Source organism: Colius striatus, chromosome 16 (assembly GCF_028858725.1).
Source record: "Colius striatus isolate bColStr4 chromosome 16, bColStr4.1.hap1, whole genome shotgun sequence".
Taxonomy (NCBI): domain Eukaryota; kingdom Metazoa; phylum Chordata; class Aves; order Coliiformes; family Coliidae; genus Colius; species Colius striatus.
The window spans coordinates 13,295,439-13,319,090 of NC_084774.1; the positions used below are offsets into that span (position 1 = coordinate 13,295,439).

Genomic DNA, 23,652 nt, shown 5'->3' on the forward strand with positions numbered 1-23,652 from the left:
ATGACTGTAAGTGTGTGGGAAGATATCTATGTTGTTTATGACTTAGGGCTGACGCAGATTAACATTTTACAAGAAAAAGGGCAAGTGAAGAGTTCAGAAAGCAAGCCAACAGAGAAACCACCAGACTTGCTATTGATTGAGATATAACTTCTGGGTGTGGTGGAGACAAAGATAATGTTAGCTGTTACCTTGTACTGTCACACTATTTTTTGTTCTGACTTCAGTATTATTTTTTTCTTGGCATTGAAATTTATTGGACTTAAATATCTAATCCTTTGTACAACTTTTAATAAGCTCATATGGATGTCAGGAGGCTGGGACGTGTTCCTGTGCGACCTGATCTAGGTGGACCTGCTTTAGCAGGGGGGTTGGACTAGATGATCTCTCAAGGTCCCTTCCAACCCCTACCATTCTATGATTCCATGATATCATGTTTAAAAAGGCAAACTAGAAACTTTGCCTTTCTAGATGACTAACGTGTTGAAATTCAGACAAGTTTCCAATTCAGTTTGTCATTTTAGTGCTTTTAAGTAGCATTAGAAAATTTCCCTTCTGCATTAGTACAGTACTGTAGTCATTAAAGCTGGATAGGTAATAAGGTCTCATTTGAAATGCATTTTGTTGGAAGAACATGCAAACATTGGTATTTATCCTGTCCTAGCTATTGGTTTTACAATGTTTTTCTTTTAAAAGTCATGTGCCACCCTACGTAATTTCTGAGGTCTCAAATTTATCTAGTGAAAAAAATATCATAGCCTTGTTAATTACCATGTAACAAAGAAAGCATTACAATTAGACTACAGAAGTCCTGTATTTGGTAAAAAATTGAGAGCATACTTTCTTGACATTTTCTTTTAGAAGGCAAATGTACTGAAAATAAATTGAAAGCCTTTTAATAAAATGAGGATACAAGTTTCTAAGCTCTCAGAGCTGTAATCTTAAAATGATACTCTGAAATTTTACATAAAATTTTCCAGAGATAAGGCTCAGTTTTAGTAATTGTTCATTTTCTGGTGGGGCTGCTGTATATTACATGCAAATGTTTTGTTGCAGTTTTGTCCATCGTATTTAAAGCTGAAAATCAAAATTAATTAGCAGATCAAATTTTGTTGATAGCTCAGTAGTTTTGTCACTAGTGACCACCTTTGGTTAGGGAAGTTGTAAAACATTTTAAAATAGATTTACAGAGGTAATGTTGTCACTGTGTTTGAAAATAAGGTCCAGCAACTGGCCCCATCTGAAGAGGGGGGAGGAAAGGAACTTTTGTTCACTCTTGAGGAAACAATGCGCCAGAGCTTCAAAGCTAGTGATGATTTGTCAAACTCATACAGTGAGGATAAAGAGCAGGAATATTCAACTCCATCAGAACAAACAGTCCCAAGAATCGAAAATTCCAGACTTGTGCTCCACAATGTGAAAAAGGTAGAAAGTTAATAGTCTTTGTAGTTCATTTTTAGATAAGTTAGATTTTTGAAGTGAGGTTGAAATTTTATGTTAAATATTCAGTGTTAAAGTTTAGATTAGGTTAAATCTAATACTCTGTGGAAGGAGTAAGGGGTACTTCAGCCTCAGGTGATAAAAAATACCTGCTCAGACTGACGTAATCTGCATTGTGTTAAGGAGAGTCATTTTGGATGGCATTTAGAAATTGATGGTCTTTTGAATAGTATGTGGTATTTGAAACCTTCAGGCAGATTTCAAAGTTAGTAATGTATAAATGCCTTTGAATAAACCTAGTCATTTACTTTTTTCGTAGTTCCCTCAGTCAGCCTCAAAATGTGATTGTTCAGGGGTTTAAGGATGAGCTTAGAGTGGTTCCAAGTTGCTGGCTGAGGGTGGTATGCAAGTATCAATGCCTGTCAGCAAGCTATCTCCCAGAACCTACGTGAAAGTAGCAAATGGATGATTTAAGATTTTAGGAACGTAAAAGTATATTATGGACGTTAAGAACTGCCTCAGAAGGGAATAGAGAAGCAACTGTTTCCCTAGAAACTGTATATGTGTTTAGTAAAAGTTCTACGACGTCAGTAATGTTGAAGAGTCTGTAAATGTATGCCCTAGTATCTGGATATTAAGGGATCTTGGCTGAGGTTGTTTAAAGTATGAATATTGTACAAATTATTAATGTCCCTTCCTTTAGTTGCTGCATTTGTGTCAGTCTCATTTGAGCAGCTCTAACAAAGCGAACAATGTTCTCTTGTGTGGGCTTGAATCCACAATGACTAAATAACAATAAAGTGGTTTTGTTTGCTGTTATTGAAGTGTTAGCTGCACATCTCTGTGTGGTATAAAGCATTGTATAAAATACATTTTGGTCTCAGCATGAAAATCATTATAGGGAGTGCACTTGGGGGCTGAGAAAACTGTTGTGGAAAGGCTCTTCAAAGATGACATACTTGCCATTTCAAGGTTTCAAACCTTCTTCAAAACTGAAAGTGTTGCACATTTACTCTTAACTTGTTAAGCTCAAAAGAAATTCATTGCTGCTGTGCCACGAACTTGGAAATATTGTGTAATCCAGAAAGCATAAATTTATGTTACGACTTCTTCAAGGAATTTATCTTTTTTTTCTCAAATATTTTTTATTTACATACACTTTACAGATTCAGGACTTCCAGAGAACTGATAATAGTTTAACCTGCCCTTTCTGAATCTTTGAACAAACTTACTTTGTACTAATTATATAGTTGTCATCAAAAAGTGTGTTGCACAGGTTGTAAGTGCCTTGATGAGTCATATCTTAATAATGCTATAAAGTTTCCCTTCCAGCCCTTGAGATTCTGTGATTCTGTATTGGAGTTGAGAGCTAGGCTAGAAGTTAGATTTACTGGGATTAGGTTCTAAACTGTATCATTAACACATGACACTGTTTTTGGGACAAATAAATGAAGTCTTAAATAGAATAATTTCTTTCTAACAACTCGATGTTTTGTATTGTATTCTGAAGTCCTTTAATACAGAAGTATGACATAGTTTTACCCAAAGTAGAGGAGCTGTATAAAAATTAGTATTATTTTTAAAAAAGTAAGGTCATTGTTCCGTGGCTTATATGTAAATGTATCTTTGTTCCCACAGAAGAAAAAGCAGTTTTCAGCTGTGGTTTATGTACATTCACCTCACTCTGGATATCAAGACTTAATCACCACGTGAAAACCCGTTCTGATGGGAAACCTCATGTGTGTCACATCTGCCTTAAAGCTTTTCGTACAGCTAGTCTCCTGCGTAACCATGTGAACATACATGCAGGTATCTAACGTGAAAATACTTCATTTTACATATTGTTGGCAAGTTTAATTAACAGGCAAATGACTTTGTCTTAGAGCTTTATTCTGTGATCATTTTCTACTCAGAAGTTTCTCTGATTTTGTCTGGAGTTCCACACTGCAAAGACATGGTCTGTAGTTAGTAACTCTCTATGTATGCTTTGATTTTTTTTGTTAAGTACTGTTCTAAATTTTTTTTCCCAACTGATTGACAGTGGTATCTCATTCCTATGTGCATAACAGAATTTTTTGGTGATGTTTTCATTTTGCTATGTAACTGTATGAAGCAAATTGATAAATTGTGTCTGTTATAAACTTATGGTGTACATTTATTGTATATACAAATTCAGTATCTCAGAAGAGGTTCTGTTCCAAAATCATGCACGTTGATTTAAGGCAGACAAATCATACTGTTGTGTTACTAAATAAAATCTAAGAAATGGTATGTTCTTAAAGGGATCAGACCCTATAAATGCAGCAACTGTGACATAGCATTCGTGACCAGTAGTGAGCTTTCACGACACAGAGGTTACAAGCATACTTTAGAAAAACCTTTCAAGTGTTCAGTATGTAAATATTCTAGTGTAGAGGTAAGTACAGCTTTACTGAATCTTCTGTAAGCAAGCCTGAACTTTATTCCACACTATCTTGCTAATTAGATTTGCAATCATGTTTAATTTTATTTAAGTGAACAGTGTTATGGATTTGAAGGAGTCTAGCAGTGTGTAGCATTAAGTATGTTTATAAATGGAGGAACTGAATATTAGATAACTCCTAATTTTAGCTTGCATACCTACAGTATTTCTGTAGAACATATCACAGGAACAGTAAAAAAAGTAGAGTGAATTAAACTTTTGCAATGAAAGTGCTTCACTGAGACTTGAAGATGAATAAAGACTTTGGTTAATGAGTTTGGTTTTTCATTTATTTCCCTGAGTATTTTTGAAGAATTTTATGTTTGGCATATCCAAGTAGCCTTAAGGTAGTAGGTATCCCCTTCAGCTGATTTCCAAATCCTAGCTTTTATGTTTGTCTTACAAAATTTCTCCCTTTGTTCATGTTGAGAGATCATCTGGGGAAAGAGGTTTTCCTGATTGTCCGGGAAAAAAAAGGCGGGGGGGTGAGCTAACTCTGGGATTCATGCAATATTTAAAATTGCAATAGATGTATTGTGTAAAATGGCTCATATTTTATTTTGTCTGTCATATAAATGTTACTACAGAAAAGTTCTTATTTTTACACTAGGCAAGGAAAATGAAACGAAATGTTCGCTCACATACAGGAGAGCGTCCATATGCCTGTGACCTTTGCAGTTACGCCAGCAAAGATGCATATAATCTGAAAAGGCACAAGATAACTCATTCAGGTAGGGCTCTGATGTAATGATTAAGTCTGTGTCCTTAGACCCTTGAATTCATAGTGTTGAAGTTATGTAACTTCAGACATTAGCAGTCTTTTTACTTGTGATTTTGAGTAAAAATATGCCTGAAAACATGTTCTTTTTAATTCTGGGTTTGGCTATTGGAAAGCTATCTGTGCAATGCTACACTCTTGCTGTGCTCCTGAACTTTTTTATGTTAGAAAAATATTTCATCTATTTGATCTTGTTTTCTGTGGATGAAGTTGTCCTTTTTATTTTTCAATTAGTGAATTTTATATGGAGATATATCTGATGGGAGGGTTTAAAACATATGTTCAAAACGTGGACGTTGTTGAGGCCCCACATTGCCAGTAACTGATTTGGTCAACAAAGGATTAAATTGTTTTAACACTGAAAGCAATGTGTTCCAATCATGGCTGTGTAACATGCAGAAGGCAGTATTTACCATATACTTCAGCATTTAACTTAGCTCAATTATGATATGTAATATATGTTATGATTAGTTTGAATCAGAGTGTGAGAGTGTGGTTTGAATCAAATCTTCCAAATATCTCCACCTGCTATGATTTGGTTCATATCTTGAGGCAGTTTAGTGTGATTAAACTGAATTCTTTTTTTGGTGAGAGTCAATCACAAGTGTCCAGCCAGAACCAAGAGTGTAACCCAGTACTTGTAGAGAATTAATCCACAGAACCAGTCTGGAGTTGGTTCAAAATCTGTATGTGTGTTGGGTCCTCAGGACTAGCTGTTTCACTCTGTCAGTTGCCAGTGTTGATGGAATTTCTGATGATATTCACACCTGATGTAATTTTCTGGGGAAGAAAGGCAAGAAAATAATTTACCTTTCTCTTCCACCATTACCACTGACTGGAATTGAATCACTTTTATCATGATATTGTTACAACTGTGAACTTTGTCTCCTTGCACATTTCAGGATAATTCTGTATTTTTGGATATTAAATATTCAATATAGAATAGAAGAGACTTAAAATAATTCCTGATTAATAGTTTAGGGTTATAGTAATGGCTTTATGCTTCATCAGTTTGACTCACAGATTCTGGAAGACAAGCTTTTGTATTGTAATCAGCTGTGCAAACTTAGGTAAACTTGTTTAGCCTTTTGTACCTTATCAACCAGTAGTAACAGTTTGGTTGGTCTAGAAACTGTTACTGTTAGGTCATGGATGATGAAATCTCTGGCAATTGTGGATTTGTATAAAATAAGTAGAGTTTCTAAGCATATGTTCTTTTAATATGTTTTCATAGGTGAAAAACCCTATGAATGTTATGTTTGCCAGACCAGATTCACTCAAAGTGCTACCATGAAGGTCCATTTGTTACAGAAACACAGAGAAAATGTGCCAAAATACCAGTGTCCACACTGTAACACCTTTATTGCACGAAAAGGGGACTTGGGTGAGTTTAAAGGGAAAAACTGAAAATGTAGAGATAATTAGAGATGAAATATCTAATTTTTACTGCTTACAATGATGTTAGATGTGTATGACTTGATATAATTTCAGAATATTTCTATGGAAAATGTATTTATTGTTTTACAGGTAAATTCCTCCTACAAGGAGATGTGGTGACATCTTGTGGTTGATGGTTTTATTTGTTTTAAATGCATAGTAACAAGCAGTTAGTGGTTTGGGTTTTTTGCTCCATACCTGTGGCATTGTAACCTTCTGGTTTTCAGTAAGAAGGTACCTCACAAAAATATATGTCCAAGTTGTATGGAAAAGTTTTTCTCTCAAAGCCATAGGAAATAATCAGATCTATATAAAGCCATCTAGTCCTTGCATTCTATGTCTTTCTCAACTTGAGTTGAAATATAGCATCTAGCTATGAGAACTAGAGTAAATATATTAGTAAATATGGGGAATTTACCTCCTAATCTAAAATTGTACTGTTTGTTTAGTTGCTGGACACTTTGTCCTTGACATTTAAAGGAATACATGTAATTGCATTAGTTAGTAAAATGCATATGGACTTTTGATTTCATCACTCCAGAAGGCAATGGTTTTGCTACACTTCAAGCATTCAAAACTCTTAGAATTCTAAATTCCTTTACATCAATATTAAAAATACTTTTCAGGCTATATAATACTCATGGGGCATTGAAGGTGATACAGTAAACTCAAATGTCTCTTAACTAGTTGAGATCTTTTCCCAGAGTGCAATTTCACCATTAAAATGATTTGCTTTTAATAACTGTTGCGAAATCTCCATTCCTACATGGCAGTGGCAATGAAATGCAGTTACTGTGAAGCTGTTTTCCATGAGCGCTATGCTCTTATTCTGCACAAGAAGACCCACAGAAATGAGAAAAGATTCAAATGTGATCAGTGCAGCTACGCATGCAAGCAGGTATTTAAATTCACTCAAAAATTATTGCTTGTTCAATTGATAATTTGGCAAGATAGAGTTGGCTCTGGGGTTATATTTTTCTTAAGACTAAAAAAATGGTAACTGCAATCTAAAATAGTCTGGTCATATTTATTTGCATTATAAATTATTCACAAATAAAGAGTAAAACTGAAACACTGGGAGGTCTGAGGCTATCTTGAAAATCTTTTGCACATGAACTGCTTAGAAGTATAAAGTAAGAGTAATCACTTTCAATGACATTGTGATGAGAATAAAATATATTTGTGCCTTAAATGCGATTTTTCAGTGGCACAACGGAATAAATTCAGTCTGAACTGAACGTTTTAAAGATTGCATTTAGAATAGCATTGCTTTGGCCTTGATGTGTTGGAATGTACCATTGCTCCATTCTGATGGGAAAAACCTCTGACCTTCTCCAAGCTGGTGGGCAGTATTCCAATGTGTTCTTCAGCATCCCCTTACAGTGGAGGATAATTAAGGAGTCTATGCAAGAGGCTTTGCTTTTCTGTGTGCCTCTGTGGTTTTTTGAACATGTGTCACAGAGCTGGATAGTTGGGCAACAGATCCTTTCTTTGTTTCAGAAACGACACTTAATTGTACATCAACGAACCCATACTGATGAGAAGCCCTTCACTTGTTTGTGCTGCAGCAAAAGCTTTCGACAGAAGCAACTTCTCACTCTTCACTGTAGGAAGCACCATGATTCCAATATTAAGCTTACAGTTTATGAATGCCCTAAATGTAGTAAGGGCTATTCACTCTGGGTAAGATACTTCCTTTTAAGGAATCTCAGCAGAGTTATCTTTAGCTAAGTATTGCAGATCATATTGTCACAAAAGACTGAGCGTAAAAAGCAGTGTACTGGGTGGAATGTTAACTCCTTAATGCTAAGCCAACACAACTTGTTTGTTTTCTTTCTCAGACCTTACATTGGGGGATTAATAAAGAACTTAATAGTATTCCCCCTTAGGTAGAAAATATCTGCCACATCCTATTTTGAGGATTGGTGCTGGTTTGTACAATCCAGTATTGAAGTTACTAATGTTTAACACAGCAGTCTTCTTAAATAAAAAGGCAGTGTGGATATATGAATTTTAAGACAAATTAAAGAATTTGGAAAGATAATTGAAGTGAAAGAGTTCTAGGACCAGTTCAGCAACAAAAGTGAGAAATTGGTATTCGCTTCTTCAAAACCATATGCAATGAGAACATACCTCTGGTTTTGAGTTGACTCTGCACACTTCTAAAGTAAATTTAACCTTTTTTCCACATTCAAGTTTTATATGTAAAACTTTATTGCTTATCCAGGAACCAGAAAATGATACATTTGATTTTTATGCCCACCAAATGGCAATGTCCCTTTAAAGCAGAATTTTAATATGTATTCTGGAACAATTTTCAGGAGTTTTATGGAGGTTGTTAACTAAGGCAGCCCTTGATTTAGTGTTCCAAAATTTGTCTGTCAGAACCATATTTATTTTGTGTGTGTGTGTTAAATTGCTTACATACATTAATATTTGATTAATATATTTATGCTCCATTATGCTAACAGAATAATATGCATGAGCATGCTGAAAATTGTGGATTGGTGAGGACAAAAACTGCTACACCCAGAAAAAGAAGCAAGGGCAAAAATAAAGCCCATGAGAACCCAAAGCCTGTTAAGCAAGAAGGTAATCTGCAGATAAGTTAGAATTTAATAATGTAAATTAGAATCAAGAATAAAAGGCTAAGGCAGTGAATCTCCCTTGCTATTTAATTACTGTTTCACAATGGAGCTAATTTAAGTGCTAATAATGGAAGAATGCTTCAGAATAGTCTTTATTGTATGTTAGAAATCCTTGTCACCTCAGTTGGGTCATTGCTCAGGTAGCATTCTGCAACTGCTATTCCCCTAAACTGAACATCTTCCTAAGCTCTCTGCTTAGCAATGCCTACAACTGTGTTTTTCTCTTCCCTTGTACAAATTTTCTTTGCCTTTATAAAGGAGGATGAAACACATAATGACTGAGTTGAGCCATACTCAGTTTTCTTAAGAGCTCATGATTTACAATATACTGCTTTAATACAGACCAGATTGAAAACTTCTTCATTTCAGAACTCAGATTGCATGTTAATCACAAAAGACTTAGTACATCTTAAGAAATTGTTCATCTTCTTTCTCTCTTAGATAGGGATCAAATAGTAATACAAATGCTAGTGGTTTAAATAGCTGGAGTCATTCTTCTGTCATACTGCAGAGGTGATCAGCTCTTGGATGAGTATGTCTGAGCAATCAGAAACTCACTTGTAGTTACTTGATGTTACTCATTGTGGAGAGCTCTTGAGCACTCAGCATTTATTCTATAAACTTCAACATAAACCAAAAGATGGTCCATAGTTTATCTCTTTCTTCATCTTTCTTCTGCTTCCTCATCTTTTCTCAGTAGATTAAGATTCCCAGAAGGTTGAGGTTTTGGCAGATCAAAATGGTAGACTTAATAGTCAGTTGATGTCTTGTCAAGGAGAACTCCACAGTGAAATGCCATTTCTGTCTGGGCTATGCTGGCACATTCCTGATACTATTGTTTATGTTTTGTCTTATTTGCAACTCCAAAACCATATGAAGTATTGATTTTTATTCTCTCAAAACACATAGGTAGTAATATTCTAGAAGTTTCACCTTACAATCTAAGATGTCTGCTCATAATTTCATTCATGTGCATTTCTGACAAAGCACAACATACATGTTTATTTAGGTTAGGCCATAGGCAGGAGCCCTGTATCTTCATGAATCCTGCCTTCCGTTTTCTATTTAATCTAATGCTGAGTCTCTGCACTGTTGCAGGGTAAGAGCTGGTCATAAGATTCTGAGGTCACTTTCAGGGTAACCAGGGACAAAATATAGCTCTTCCTTACCAGAATATCATGTAAATTTTTGTCCCTCTGCTTCCCAGATGCTGTTTGAAAGTTGTAATAATCTTGATGTGACTCTTCAGGTGGTTTTTCTATAGAGCAAGAGACAAGAATGGAGATCTGAGGCCTAGGTGTCCCAAAACCTGACATTGTGGTATATCAGATTGTATCTACACTGATTTGTGGCCAATGACGCTGGGATAAATTTTTAGTGAGAGGAAGAAATGTTGGAGCTTTTCTGAATCTAATGAATATATATCAGCAGCTGAGTTTACATTAGCATTGACACTTCTGTTTTCACTAGTAAGGCTGTAATGGTATGGTTAGAGAGACATGTTAGAGCTGCAGTGTTTATGTTTTTGCAATAATTAGATTTTTATGTTTATTAATGTTTTGCTACATGGAAATAATTTCTTTTCAGTGTCTTGCAGATACCTCCCTCTGGAAACTGGATTTTCTGGAGTTAAGATAACGTGTCTTTAGATATTACTCATGCAAATACTCAGTCCTTTAACTGACTCACAGAAATATTAGAAATTTCTGTGCTGATTCCAGAAGATTTCTTCCCAAAGTTGAGATCTGCAAGTATATATCACTGTCTGCTTCTGGCACAACTTGCCTGTAGGATCCTGTGTGTGGCTTTACAAAAGATTACTTGTGTGACTGATGCTGTCAATGATTTGCTGAGAATTAAATTTCCAGTTAAATCCATGCTTAGTTTTTGTCTGATAAGAAGCCACTGTGATGGCTTTGAATGTAATATTCAACATAAAATATATTCATTCTCCTAATAAATTGTAAGATGAGATATGCTGTTGTTACATATTGGCAGTATTTTCTCTGCTAAATTAAATTGCCTATTTGTTAAATTTATTGAAATATTTGCAAGTCTTTCTGGCTAATCACCACAATATTTAATTCTTTTTGCAAAGTTGACCTGGAGTCGTTCCAAGATATCTCCACGGGGAAAAACAAGCTTTTACCAGTGAGATTGTTCCTGTTTTGGATGGAATAGAAACAGCAACTCCAAGAGAACAGAAAACAGAAATGACTTCTGAAGTAATTCTCAACATGACGGACAAGTAACACAGGAAAGGACTCTGCTCTCGCGTGTTTTCACTCATTGTAACTGACTGGTTCAAAGTATGTAACTATGTCCAGTTAGAAAGCCAGAAAAAAATGCTGATTGAAAGCTGTTGAAACCCTCCTGTGCCATTTTTAATTCTTGTTCTGATTTCTACTGTGTAACCTAAATGAAATTGCTCTCAGGGAACCATAATTTGTTGTATTACATATGTGTCATTACAGAACAAAGAAAAAATTAACTACTTTCAGAGTAATTTATGAAAAAGTAGATTGATTTGTTTCACCTTGCATTTTATTTTTCTTCCAGATTTACTCTCAGAATTCCATACTGATCTAAAGCAAATGTATTCCTCAGTAGCTCTATGGAATTGAGAGCTGCATGAACTTTGGGCTATTTGTACTTTCCTGAGGTGAGCACATGAAAAGTAATGATTTTTTGTTTTGTGCAAGGAACATTTACTACATCTCCTTTCTGCAAACATATTAGCTTCTAACAGAATTCATGATGCTAAAATACAATTTTGTGCCAAAAAGTTGCAGGGTTTTAGTGCCCCATATTTGTAGTAATTATTTAATGTCATTATCTCCATTATCCTTTCCCAGTGATTTTCAAGAGATATAATGTCATTATCTTCAGAAGAATTCCTTAAGTTCTACATCAGCAGGGAAAATAGTGGCAGAAGCAGATCCCTTACTTTTTGGCTTATTGTATTAAATTCTTGCAAGCTTGGGGGTATGGTTTCACAGCTGGATTGTGCTGCCTGTCCTGCCTTTTTCCCCATGTCCTGGACATAGTTTTCTTCCTGTCTTTCCTCTCATTTCAGCTCTAGCAACCATAAGGCTGCAGAGTGAGTTGGATCAGCATGCAGATCTAATTAGAAACTAATATTTTGTCTTATTTTTATTCAGATCAATTAGCTGGACAGACATAGAGCTGCATTTTCATTAGAGCTGACAAAAATGAAGCAGCAGCAGTGTGTGCTGGTGGCAGAAAAGTGTGCAGGACATTTCTGGGAATGCATAGCTTCCTGTCACTTTGGGATGACTATTTTTCAAGTGCAGGTGGTAGCAGTTTCTCTCCCCTCTCCTTCCCCTTTAAACAGGCACCTTGCAGGTGTTTACATCTGAGACTGTGGCTATACATTTAGTACTAGATCCAAAACACACCCATAACACTGATTTTAATTCAGCCTTCAGTGGAGCACATATGTGTAATTTAGGAAGGTTCTTGTTTATATTACATTGAAGAATTGGAGGAATTTTATCTATAAAATACAATTATTTAACTTTTTTTTAGGTTGTAAGAACTACTGGTTTACAGCTTAATAAATAATATATTTAGAGTAATTACAATAAATACTAATGATTAGTTACAGTGATCACAATTTCCAGTTATGCACTGATCACTCATATTTTGTCATTTAGAAATAATACTTGGAAGCTTGTTCATAAAATCTTAAATACTTTAAAAACATTCATCTTTAATACTGCTATTCTTATGTTACATCTCATTACAAAACAGCAGCAGCATTGCTAACCAAATTTAATAATATCAGGTCATATAACAACTACAGAATATTAGTTAAAATGCCAAAGCCTTGTCCTAATTTTGAGATTAACCTCTGTGTTTAACTTCATTATAAATAGAATACTCAGCCAGTATCAAACTGTTTGGTTTTGCATATTGAGCAAGCTATGTTTGCTCCTGCTGGCGTGGTCAGGGGTAGCAAATTCTGCTGTGTGTTTCACATTCCGTATTAGCTGTGGTGTGAGGTCTAAATACTGGAAAGTTTAACTTTTGTAACTTTGAAAAGTCTGTTAAAAATGAAAGCTTAGGAGTTTTCCAGTTAGTATATTAAATGAACAGCTTTATCCTATACTTGATGTCTTTGTGCCTATTCTACTAAGATAGCATTTTAAATTTGGCAACTGTTCTGTTAAGACCCAAACCAATGGTGTGCACAGGAGCTTTAACTGTCCTGTGTACTTGGAGGTAAGGATGTCAGTATTAGTGAGAGATACTTGGAGTCTTGCAGGAATAATTACTCAATCTTAGAAGATACAGACCACTCTGCACTCAAAGGCCTCACTGAGACCTCAGTCACTTTAAATGCATGAACAGGAATTGCCTCTTTTGTCACAGAAACCTCATTCAGTTTTGTAGCATATGTTTTTAGGAATTACTGAGAAGTCAGAGTACTTGGATTTATAAAAATTACTCATTGGCTTCATCCTCCTTCCATTATAAGAGTATTATCTGTTTAATAAAAGGTTCATAATTAGTGTTTTGTGTCTGTTTTCATAATGGTGATATTTATCCAGTTTTAGTAAGTTAATGATTTGTTTTGGCTGCCTTGTCAATAACATGACTTAAGGATGCTTTTGTCCATGATAACTGCTTAATTAATATTAGTGACTTTAATCTTCTTGTGGTGTTTCCATTTGTGTCATAAGTTCTAAGCAACAGATTTCTTTGTTACAATTAATTTTAGAACTTGTATAAATTACTTGATCAATTTTCTGCACATATATTGTTCATTCAAATTGTTAATAACAAAGCTGACTCATTTTGTGCTGACAGCTGAAAATCGGACTACAGAAAGTGGATATGAATGTAATAATAAAAGATCTCATTTTGTCTGAACTTGCAGAATGATGACTGGAGTAATTAGAAGGTAGAAATGTCTGGTTTCAACTCATTTCAGTATCAAGAAAGAATGCTTTGACCTTTCAGGAGCAATTCCTAGTGGTCTCCTGCTTTTTAATCATAGTGGTTGTTCTTCCTGATCAGGAATTTGCATTACTGTGGCTTTTAGTTGTTTCTTTTACACATATAATTTCATTTTATGATCTTATTGCTATGTTTTAGATGAGTGTACATGCATTAATATCATCAAAACCAATACATATTTGGAAGTTTTTTGTGCAAGAGGAAGCATGAACTCTGGGTTTCCTCTGCACGCAGAAGTTAGCTACACTTCAAACAGTTAATGTGTGAGGAAAAGTACAGCTTCTGCACAGGCACATGTAAAGTATCATACCCAGCAGTCAAAAGCAGTACTTTGATTTATTTTTACTAATTAGGCTCCATAGTACAACCGAGACCTTCAGGTGCAGTAACTTCTCCCATGCTTGCACCTGCTGAAGGTCGCTTCCAGGTATCGATAATGAATTGAAGCCGTGGAGAACTGTCCATCCAAAAATCCTAGAATCTGTCAAGGAAATGAAGAAAAGTCGCTGTTGTCAGCAAGATTGGGACTGTTGAGTTGGGACTTGTGCTTGCCTGGTATCGTTGAACGAAGCGTGGCGCGGAGCTGCGTACTGGTAATTAGCGGAGCTCCCTGTAGATGGCAATGTACGTTCACAGCTGTTGGAGCAGGCAGCAGAACGAATGATGCAGGTCGAAGGTGCTTTGATTTTTTTGGTCTCAGTTTTGACTTGGTAAGGTATCTTGAAATGATTTTATGCATGTCAAGGCTATATAAAACGTGATTTTTTTGTGTGTGTGGTTTTTTTCTTTATCAGCCTAATAAATGCTAGTGTTGCTACAAAGTGGTGTCACCGTGGCCAGGAAAGAGGTAGGTGTGCTTACCTAATATCTGCTGCTGCACAGCTCAGCTGGGATGGGGCTGACTTGTGGCTACTGAAATGGGAGTCTGTGCCGGTCCCTCCGCATTCATGGGCTGTGATGCCACTTCCACCCCTGCACACGCTTTTCCTGTGTTGCTCTTCTGCTCTGGCTTACCTGGCTGAGCAGGCTCAGTGGAGGGTCAGGTGCGTGCCAGCAGTGGCACCAAGGGAGGTGTAGGGAGTATGCACTAGGGGCATGATCATGTATTTTTCTGTTGGGAAAATCATTTTAACCTATCATATGAAATCATTGTTTATTGACATTTAAGCTATCTAAGAAATCTTTAGTCTTTAGGGATTTTATCAAGCAACAGATTTATTAAACAATTTTTAAAAGTCCTTTAAGGTGAGGTGTGAGCCTTTAAGGCTCACTTATAAAAGGGTGAGCTTGTCAACTCCTGTAGATTTACATTTTCTCCCAAGGTAAGCTTTAACTCAGCAGTGTGGAGATGGCACACACTCAGTATCACCACAAAGACTAGGTCTTTTCTCTGCATGCTGTGATGTAAGATTTTGCCATGAGATGGTCTTTGCTCATCATCTAAACAATTATTCTGATAGAGCAGATGAGGAAATAGTGGATTTCCAGGTAATTTCCATTTTTCTGAATGTTCCAAGAATTTTTCCTGAGCTGTCATCTCTAAGTTCCTGCCATCCTCTCCTTTGTATCCACACTAATCTCTTTCCTCTCTTTCAAATCATTTTGCTGATTACCCAGTCCGCATTAGGGAAGCACGTCTGCTGTCTGTCAGTGTGAAGATCTTGGCCGTGATTACTCTTTTGTTAAAATGACGTTGGTTATTTAACAATCTTGCAACTATACCACAAAGGAAACTGACAAAGAGTTAACGGGAGTTTCTTTTTGGTTGTGGGAAAGCCTTTCTGTCTGTCTTAACCATAGCTATGAGGTCTCCATTGTACGGATGAGAAAGATGATACAACAAAATGAATCTGATTCTTCTGCCTTCAGGGGCAATGAAGCCCACTGATGATACAGTCTGCTGCTGATTATTGCTAGTTTAATCTCACTGAACTAGAATAGAAACCTGGGGTGTTGCAGCATGTAATGATTAAGTTAGCAGAAGGTGATCAGCAAATGGGCAAGAACCTAATGACATTAAACCAGTGCTGTTAATTGCTTCCAGAGACATTAAACTCAGAATATTAAAGCAGAAACAACATTTATAACTTCTTAAAGGTCAGTGCTTAAGATGATATGAAGGCACTATGGCAGTGTGACTAACAGCCATTAGCATGAGTGGTGGTTTAGCATCTCAGGAGGAGGAAATGCAGAGTTTCATGTGGTAGCAATTGGGAGGTTCATAGAGGAGGCTCAGACTTAGGACCTCTCTAAAGTAGGAAGAGTGAAATGAACATTTTCCTTTGACACAAATAGAGGCCCCCTTTGCTATCTTTCTCACTGAAGGTGAGCCCCCTCCATGTGGTCACTAGTGACTGAGTTACAGCTGACTGTTATATATTACTCTAACAGTAACTGCCACAGTTTAAAATCTTTTTTTGTTGTTGTTTAAGAAACCAAATGTGCATTTGAAAGCAATTTACATTAATACAGTATGTCTTCAGGCAAACATCATTCCATGTTGTTGTGCTCTTAAACAGCCCAGCTATTGTTTGAAGTTAGTCACTGAAACAGTTGGACTCTGGCGTTATGGGCGTGTAATCATTACAAAATGGTAAAGAGTTTTGTGTCAGTTTTGCTTCAATCTGTTTTCGCTTTGAATTGATGTTTGACAATGAAGAATTTAATTTCTTTCTTCTTTTGGTAGTTGACTGAGTTACCTCTGTAAATGCTTTTGTTTATTTTTAGCTTTGGGGTTTGTTTCCTGATTTGATCTGTTATTGGTTTTATTCCTTCCCTGTCCACATAATGTGGACTAATGGGAGGAATGCAAAGGAGGAGTGACATTGCTGTTTGCTTTGATAAGAAAGAGCCTTGCTTTTCTTATCAACTAATCAAATGGTAAGTGATTATAATTAAGCCTTGAAACTGACATCCTATTTTTTCTGGAAGAACTGGATGCTGAGGGACCAGAGCTAAGGTAAAAATGATTTTTCATTATGCTGTTACAGAAACACATCAGCAGTTTCACTCTGAAGTGAAAGTTATAAAACTCTTGATAGTAGTTATTTTTCCATCCCATTTTAAATGTCTTGAGTTATTTGAGTAAATAACTGAGTTATTTACCCTTTCATCATTTACTGACTGTGAACTGAAATCACCTCGTTTTCAATGGGGTGAATCCTCCAGGAGATGCTCTCCCACACAGCTTTGGCAGGAGTTTTATTTCAATAACAATTGTGTGACAATAAATATCAGTGTTAATGTAAGACTATGCTCTGTCTTTGCATAGGGTGTAAGATGATAGCAAACTCATTTAGTTCAGTGAGTTCATTTCAGTTAAATAGGAGCTGAGGCAGTGGTCTCTTCCTTTTGCAGCTAAATTACAAAAATTGTTACATAACCAACAAATCCAATTGGAAACCAAGATGCTCAGAACTTCTTAGGACTAGGCAATGTGTCTGCACTTTGCATACAAAAAGATTCTTTTTCTCCTTCTCTTGAAATTCCTAAGAGGAATGCAGAAGTGTGCGAGGGTGCTTGCCAAGCTTCATCTTGACAGAAAAAACAGTATAGGAGTGAGCTGCTGCTCATTCTGGGGCCTGCACTCTGTCTGGCAGACGCAGGCGAGCTGCAGGAGGTCATATGTATGGGCAGGCAGGCTGTCCTAACAGTGGAGTTTTCTCTTTCTCAGAAGCAGATGACTGAATAGAAACAATACGTCGCTTTCCTCATTTGATGATGAAGACTGACAGTTTGTAGGAGATGAGTCAAAGGTCACTGATGAGAAGATCCATCCAGATAATTGCTATAATTGCACCCTGAGGATGCAACTCCTATCACAAAGCATTAGGCAGTGATTCTGTTTGTAAATATATACTTGGCAGTGAACTTCATTCTGTGCCTTAAATCAATAAAGTTTCTTCATGAGATAAGCATGGAGAAAGTTCTCTTGGATTTTTCTTAATCCAACAATGTTTTCTTTTGTTAGCAGGGGAATAGGAAACATTCCCATTCTGAAACAGAAAAGTAGTTGTGATTTAAACATAAAAATACCATTTAGTGTTAGATTCTTTGATGAATACACTAGCTGTTTTTATTTCACAACAAATACCAACAAGCAGCATGAATGAAGGACTATACATATTTCATAACATTTAATTTGAAAACACATCTTTTTCTTACAATGATTCATTCATTTCTCTTTAAAATTGTCTAGTAACTTGTCTACAGTTCAACATAATAAGCTTTTGCATTGGAGAGTGAACAGTTATACACAGGACACAAGCAGCATCCCTTCCACAAAACTAGCTCTTTATTCCACCTCTTGATAAGGTATAGAAATCAGCAATGCTAAAGAATTAGGGTGAGAACTCATAGTGGGGAATGAGAAGCAATGAATGCACATCAGATTTCCCAGCATATCAGTAGCTGCTGTTAAAAACTGCTCAACTATTGGGAGCTAAATCTCAAAAATGAGTCTCAGCTAGGTGGCAATTTTCCATACTGTGTCTCTGGCTTCTCAAACTCCTAGCAGAGGAAGGTGAAGCCATTTGGATTTCCTAGAGAACACACAAGTAATTGTAGATGTATTTATATGTCTCAATGCATTAAAATCTAAATGTATCTTTCAGAAGCACCAATGGCTTTGTGGCAGGGTAGGTTGTGCTAATAGTCCCTCTAAGACTTTGAAAGAATGAGATTCATGATCAAATCCTATTTTTAGGAACTGAAAATCTGGGGGGTTTTAAGTGCTCTGGACTTGAGAAATTATATCCTGGCTGAATACATGTACACTCTTGCTTAATAAAGAAGTAAGTTACGTAGTCCTTGTGCTGCAGGAGAGACCATTAGTAAGGAAGTGAGGAAGTGATGAACTTTGTTCTATTCCAGCTCATACTCCCTGGGACGTGCATCTAGCCTGGGAATCAGCACAAACTGGGCACATAAGTATATTTATTTATGTTCACCATAATGCTTAGTTGTTAGGAATGCCTTTTCCTTTTGAACATGACTCAATTTTTGGTGACTGTGCACTTAGAAAGAAATTGCAAGCAGTATTGATCATTGACAGTGGTTTGTGCAGCGTAGACCTTTTAGGTTAACTGTCAGTTCTGAGCTGATATTTATGCCTTACAAGAGATACAAAAAGAATTACATAATTTTGTGCTGCTTTTATGTGTTACAAAACAAGGCCAGTCTCGTACTTCTCACTGAGTGGACTAAAATCCAAAATCTTTATGTTTGCATTTTAAATTGAAACTGAGGAAATAAGTAACACCATTATGTGTCAGTTCAGCCTTTGGTACTTAAGAGTTTAATTATATGAAGAATAGCAAACCTTAAACAGAGGTTGTGCTCACTAAGAAGGAGTTAAGATGGCAGGAACTAACTCAAAACACAAAACCTGGCTTGTGTGTTTTACCTCAGCCAGCCATTTGTGTTTGAATGTTGTGTATACCACAGAATGCTTCCTGGTTTCATAGACTATTTCATTGCTCATAGTGGAATTTTTCTTGTGTCCTCTTCTTTCTTTTTACTTTTTTTCTTACCAGAGGTCCAAGGGATTGGAAGCAAAATGGTTCTTTTTGAAAGAAGTTACAGAATTCATTATCTGACAAAACTACACAAAAGCATCCTGAATTGCCAGCGGTTAGTGAGGGAGGTAAGTAAGCACCCAGCATTACATATGACCCCATTTATTAACAGACATCTATGTTTGCTATTCAGGCTGTGTGTTCCTGTGTATCAGTTTTCTATGGTTACCAAAAGGTGACAGAATAAAGAAGTGCAGGGTAACCTTGTGCTGCCTTAAACAAAGACTTGTTCCTCTCCAATGTGCTCTGGGGCTGGTTTGCATGTCGAGGCATGTTCCTTTCCTACCAACACACGTACAAAGGCAGGGCAGAATACTAGCTTCTGGAAACCACTTTAGTTTTCTTTTAATCAGCTGTTATTTCCCCTTTCATAGGTTTTTCTGCCCAAGCTCCAAGACAGTGTGATAGGAAAGACATGTATCTGTCTCTAAAGTACATGCCAGTGTAGGCATTAAAATAAAGCTTTGCTCTCATATTGCAATTTTTTCAGTCAGGTTTCCTTTTTGTTCAGTTACATGAGGCTTTTGTCACTGATAAAGGCTCTCATGCAAGTATTAATTTAAACCTGTCTTTACTATTATGAAACAGGTAGGTTAGTAACATAATCATAAGAAAAAATGTGCCAACACAGAGTACACATTGAGATATGGATTAGTACAAATTGTTTATAGGTTTCAGACTCATTTAGTACAATAGAATCTGCATACAATTTGTACAATTCTATTATTTCCTCATTACTTTGGTAGATATTCCTTTAAAATCATGAACATATAGTTCAGAATAGAGTTTTACTTATGTTAGCTCAATAACAGAAATAGGCTGATGTTATGGTGATTCAGTTCGTGCCTTTTGCCATTTATTCAGCAAAATATGCAATGGTACTTTGTTGCCTCCATAGATCTTGGTATTTAATTACAATTCATTTTGTGTCTATAATTCAAATATACTCTTGAAAGTCTCCCCAAAGCTTTTGCTCGTGGGAAACCAACATATCTGCCACTACTAAAAGTTATTTGATGAGAGGCTTGGAAAAAAACCCTCTTCTTAAAATACAGTGTAAGAGAACTGCAAAAATTGGAGGCTACCTTCTTGAGGCAACTGAAGATCTGGCGGTTATTTTTACTGGGAGTGCTTTGGGTAGAAGACAAACATGGTCAAACGAGGTAGAATGCTGGAAGTTCAGTCAAGGATACTGCCTTAAATAGTCCACCCAGAAAAGGACAAAGCTTTCTTAGGGCAGCCCCTTCAGAATTCCAATTGCAGTAGCAATTTTTAATAAGTAAATATAAAATATAGTCATTTTTCAGTGGTTTTGTTCTAGAGCAGATTATTGGAATGTTCTGAGGTCAAATTCAGCCCTCCTAACCATGAAAACCTCACTAAGGCAAAAATATCTAGCTGGGAGTAGACCTTGATTAATATCGTTGTTTTCCTATGTTAGGTTATATTTTTTCTATTCATGTCAATAGGTCACATAGCTGGAAAAAAAGGATGATAAGATGCTAAAATTTAAAGGAAAATGTGTTCACTGTTGGGCTTCTTTTACTCTGCAATGGCTTTGGCTTCTTGCCGAATACCTGCTACTTGACCTTCTCTGGGCTATGATAATATTGACCTAAAGGAGATTATCTTCCAATGTAGGAATAAATTCAATATTTACTTGTAAATATTTTTGTATTCATTCTTGTTCAGTTGTGAGGAAAATGGGGAGGAGTGAGGTTGCCAAGCAAGTTGTAGAACAAGAAAGGGCTGAAGCTACTGTTGATGTAGGCCCTTGTTCATTAAGCCAGTTCCAGCTTGTTCATGAGTCCACAGAGATCAGTTTGAACATTTTCTAGGGACAAAAGAGCATTTCTAGACATTAGCAGCAACCTGAACATTTTCAAGATGCAATTGGACAAGGCAGTGAATAATCTCAGCTAAGCTCCTTTGCCCAAGAAAGTTTGGACTAGGTTCAAGGTCCTTTCCAACCTGGGCTGCTTTGGTTTATTTTTGTTTTTCAAGAGCAGTCTAGTGCTTTAGGATCTGCTGCTTGATGTTACAAGTAAAAGCTTATCAGAACTCAATTTTAGAAGCTTCTGACAGCTGGTCAGAGGTGGTTGATGTGAGTGAGGTTGGGCAAACCCTTCTGTTGCCAGGGAATTTGGGTGGATTGAGCTTCAGACAGGTACTTGCTGGCAACCTGCAATGGACTAACCCCTCTTTTTCACCCCTCAAATGTGACACTTCATTTTGGTCTGCTGACTGCCATTAGGCTTCAGCATTATGGGTCAGATTCAGCGGTGTCTATCAGTGTGCCTGATGCTGGGCATCCTTTTCCACCTCTTCTGGTGCTCTCTCAGGTGAAATGATCACCTGCCACTTCATCTGCTGGCTCAAACAGTCCGTGCTAGCTTGCCCTTCATTTGTATATTCATGTTTCCTGCCAACATATGTGTACCTGACACTGCAATATTCAGTCTTTCCCTTGATCATTCCTACTCACTCATCTCAAAATCCTTCAGCTGCCATGAAAGCTTTACAGAAGTTCCAGTCTCTCCCAAAATGCCATATGTGTGAGCGCAAACCCCCATCTGTTAATTAACATTTGCAGGCACAGACCAGTTTCTAATCATGTGACTAGATAGTGGCTAAACTCAGCCTACTTGTATAGAAGAGTAATTTTCAAATGCCAAAAGTAGAAACAACTCTGTGGATTGTTTGTTGCAGCCCCTTTGCAAACGCAGCCCCTCACTGTGTTTTTATGTTGGTCTCAGCAAAGGGTTAACACAGGCTGTGCACAGCCAGTCCCCAAAGAAACATTAATTATAGAGAGCCCTAAGGATTCAGAGCAGCTAAAAAGGCTGAGTAGTATTTAAAACCAAGACAGTCAAATAACTGGTTGGATTTGATCCCTAATAAATTACTATGTTCTGATGATAAAATTCAGCAAGAGTGTGACAGTCAGATGGGGAGGTTGGCAGCAAAAGTTTTAAAAATAAATAGTCTTAAATTGCAGGAAATTACAGTGAGCAGCTCCTTGGAGTTCTTTTTCTCCGTGCATTGTGTGCCTGAGAAGGCAGGCAGCCTGCTGGCAAGCTTTTGACCTTTTGTGTGCGAAATAAAATATGCAGGTGCAGGAGTGTGAATGCACAACGGGTGACAGTGACTTTCAGCTGTGGGTTTGTGCACTGAGGGCCTCACAGGGATGTCAGGGGTGCCCCAGATTAGCCCCATTAAACTTGAGACAAACACAGCGAGAGGCTATGGCTGTGAGGGATTGCAGAATATGTGTGTTTCCCACATATAGTCTTGTATTCAAAACCTGAAAATCTGCCAATGGAAGACTTGTTTTGAAGTATCTTGCTGATAACTGATCTGATTCTCATATGGCCTTATTCCTATTTCATCCTGGAGTAGCTCTTCTCAGGGCAGTTGAGTTTGGCTCTGTTACATCACTGCAACTGTGATCTCTCATTTCCTTATGTGAAAGGAAATCCATCCCTGAATAGTATGGACGACTTCTTATTCTCGGTATAATTATATTTAAAGAAAACCAAGACAAATTTATACCAGGACACTTCAAAACTCCTTTTACCACTATATCTGAGCAGCTCATAATTTTTTACATGCTTTTCATCAAAAAAACCCAAAACCTGTGACACTAGGGAAGAATTCACATCTCTTTTTTTGTGCATGTGTGTGTATGTGTGGTTTTAGAGCTGATTCAGTGGAAGATTGACTCACTATCTAGAGAGGTTTATGGGAGGAAAAACCCAATCCAAGCTGTAGGCTCATTCAGCAGCATTTTTTCTCCTGAAATCTTTGTCGTGGTGAGCAAAATGTAGAGACCTTTTTTGAGGAGAAAAAAAGGGTTAACTGTTATTCTGATGTTTCTTTGCTCTCCTTAAAGTCTCACTTGTTTCTGCATGGAGGATAAGTTCTGTATCATTTTTCTTTGTAGCATCAAGTCTCCTTCTGCAACAGAAATGACAAGAGTCCTGGATGTCTCTGGAGAAAAGCAGTTGCTCCACTCAGATATTCACTGTTTATCAGATCAATATTAATATAAACAAAACTGAAGAGTTCCAGTCATTCAGTTCTCAGAGTTAAATGTTGTTGTTACTGCTCCAGTGTTTGTCAGTTGTTCAAGCATGAAAAATCACCAGTTTCTACCCTGAAAAAAAACCACCCACAATGTCCCAAACACTTCCCTGTCTTTATAAATCACAGAGGAACACATAAGGAACTTAGAGAATTATGATTCCAAAGTTTTATCTACTGCTAGATCACATTTAGAATCAATTTTTAGCTTCCATGTTCTTAACAAAATATTAGTTTTTAAAATTAATA

The 23,652-nt window shown here is 36.8% G+C and overlaps 1 protein-coding gene across 1 annotated transcript; it reads left to right on the forward strand.

The window, feature by feature from the left end:
- On the forward strand, positions 1–10,942 carry CTCFL (CCCTC-binding factor like). Its single transcript, XM_062008885.1, is given in 11 exon segments — positions 1–156; positions 1,219–1,369; positions 1,372–1,422; positions 3,076–3,246; positions 3,720–3,853; positions 4,509–4,629; positions 5,911–6,068; positions 6,859–7,011; positions 7,614–7,796; positions 8,585–8,705; positions 10,860–10,942. Coding segments are annotated over 11 exon segments (1,482 nt in total).
- Positions 10,943–23,652: the final 12,710 nt, after the last annotated feature.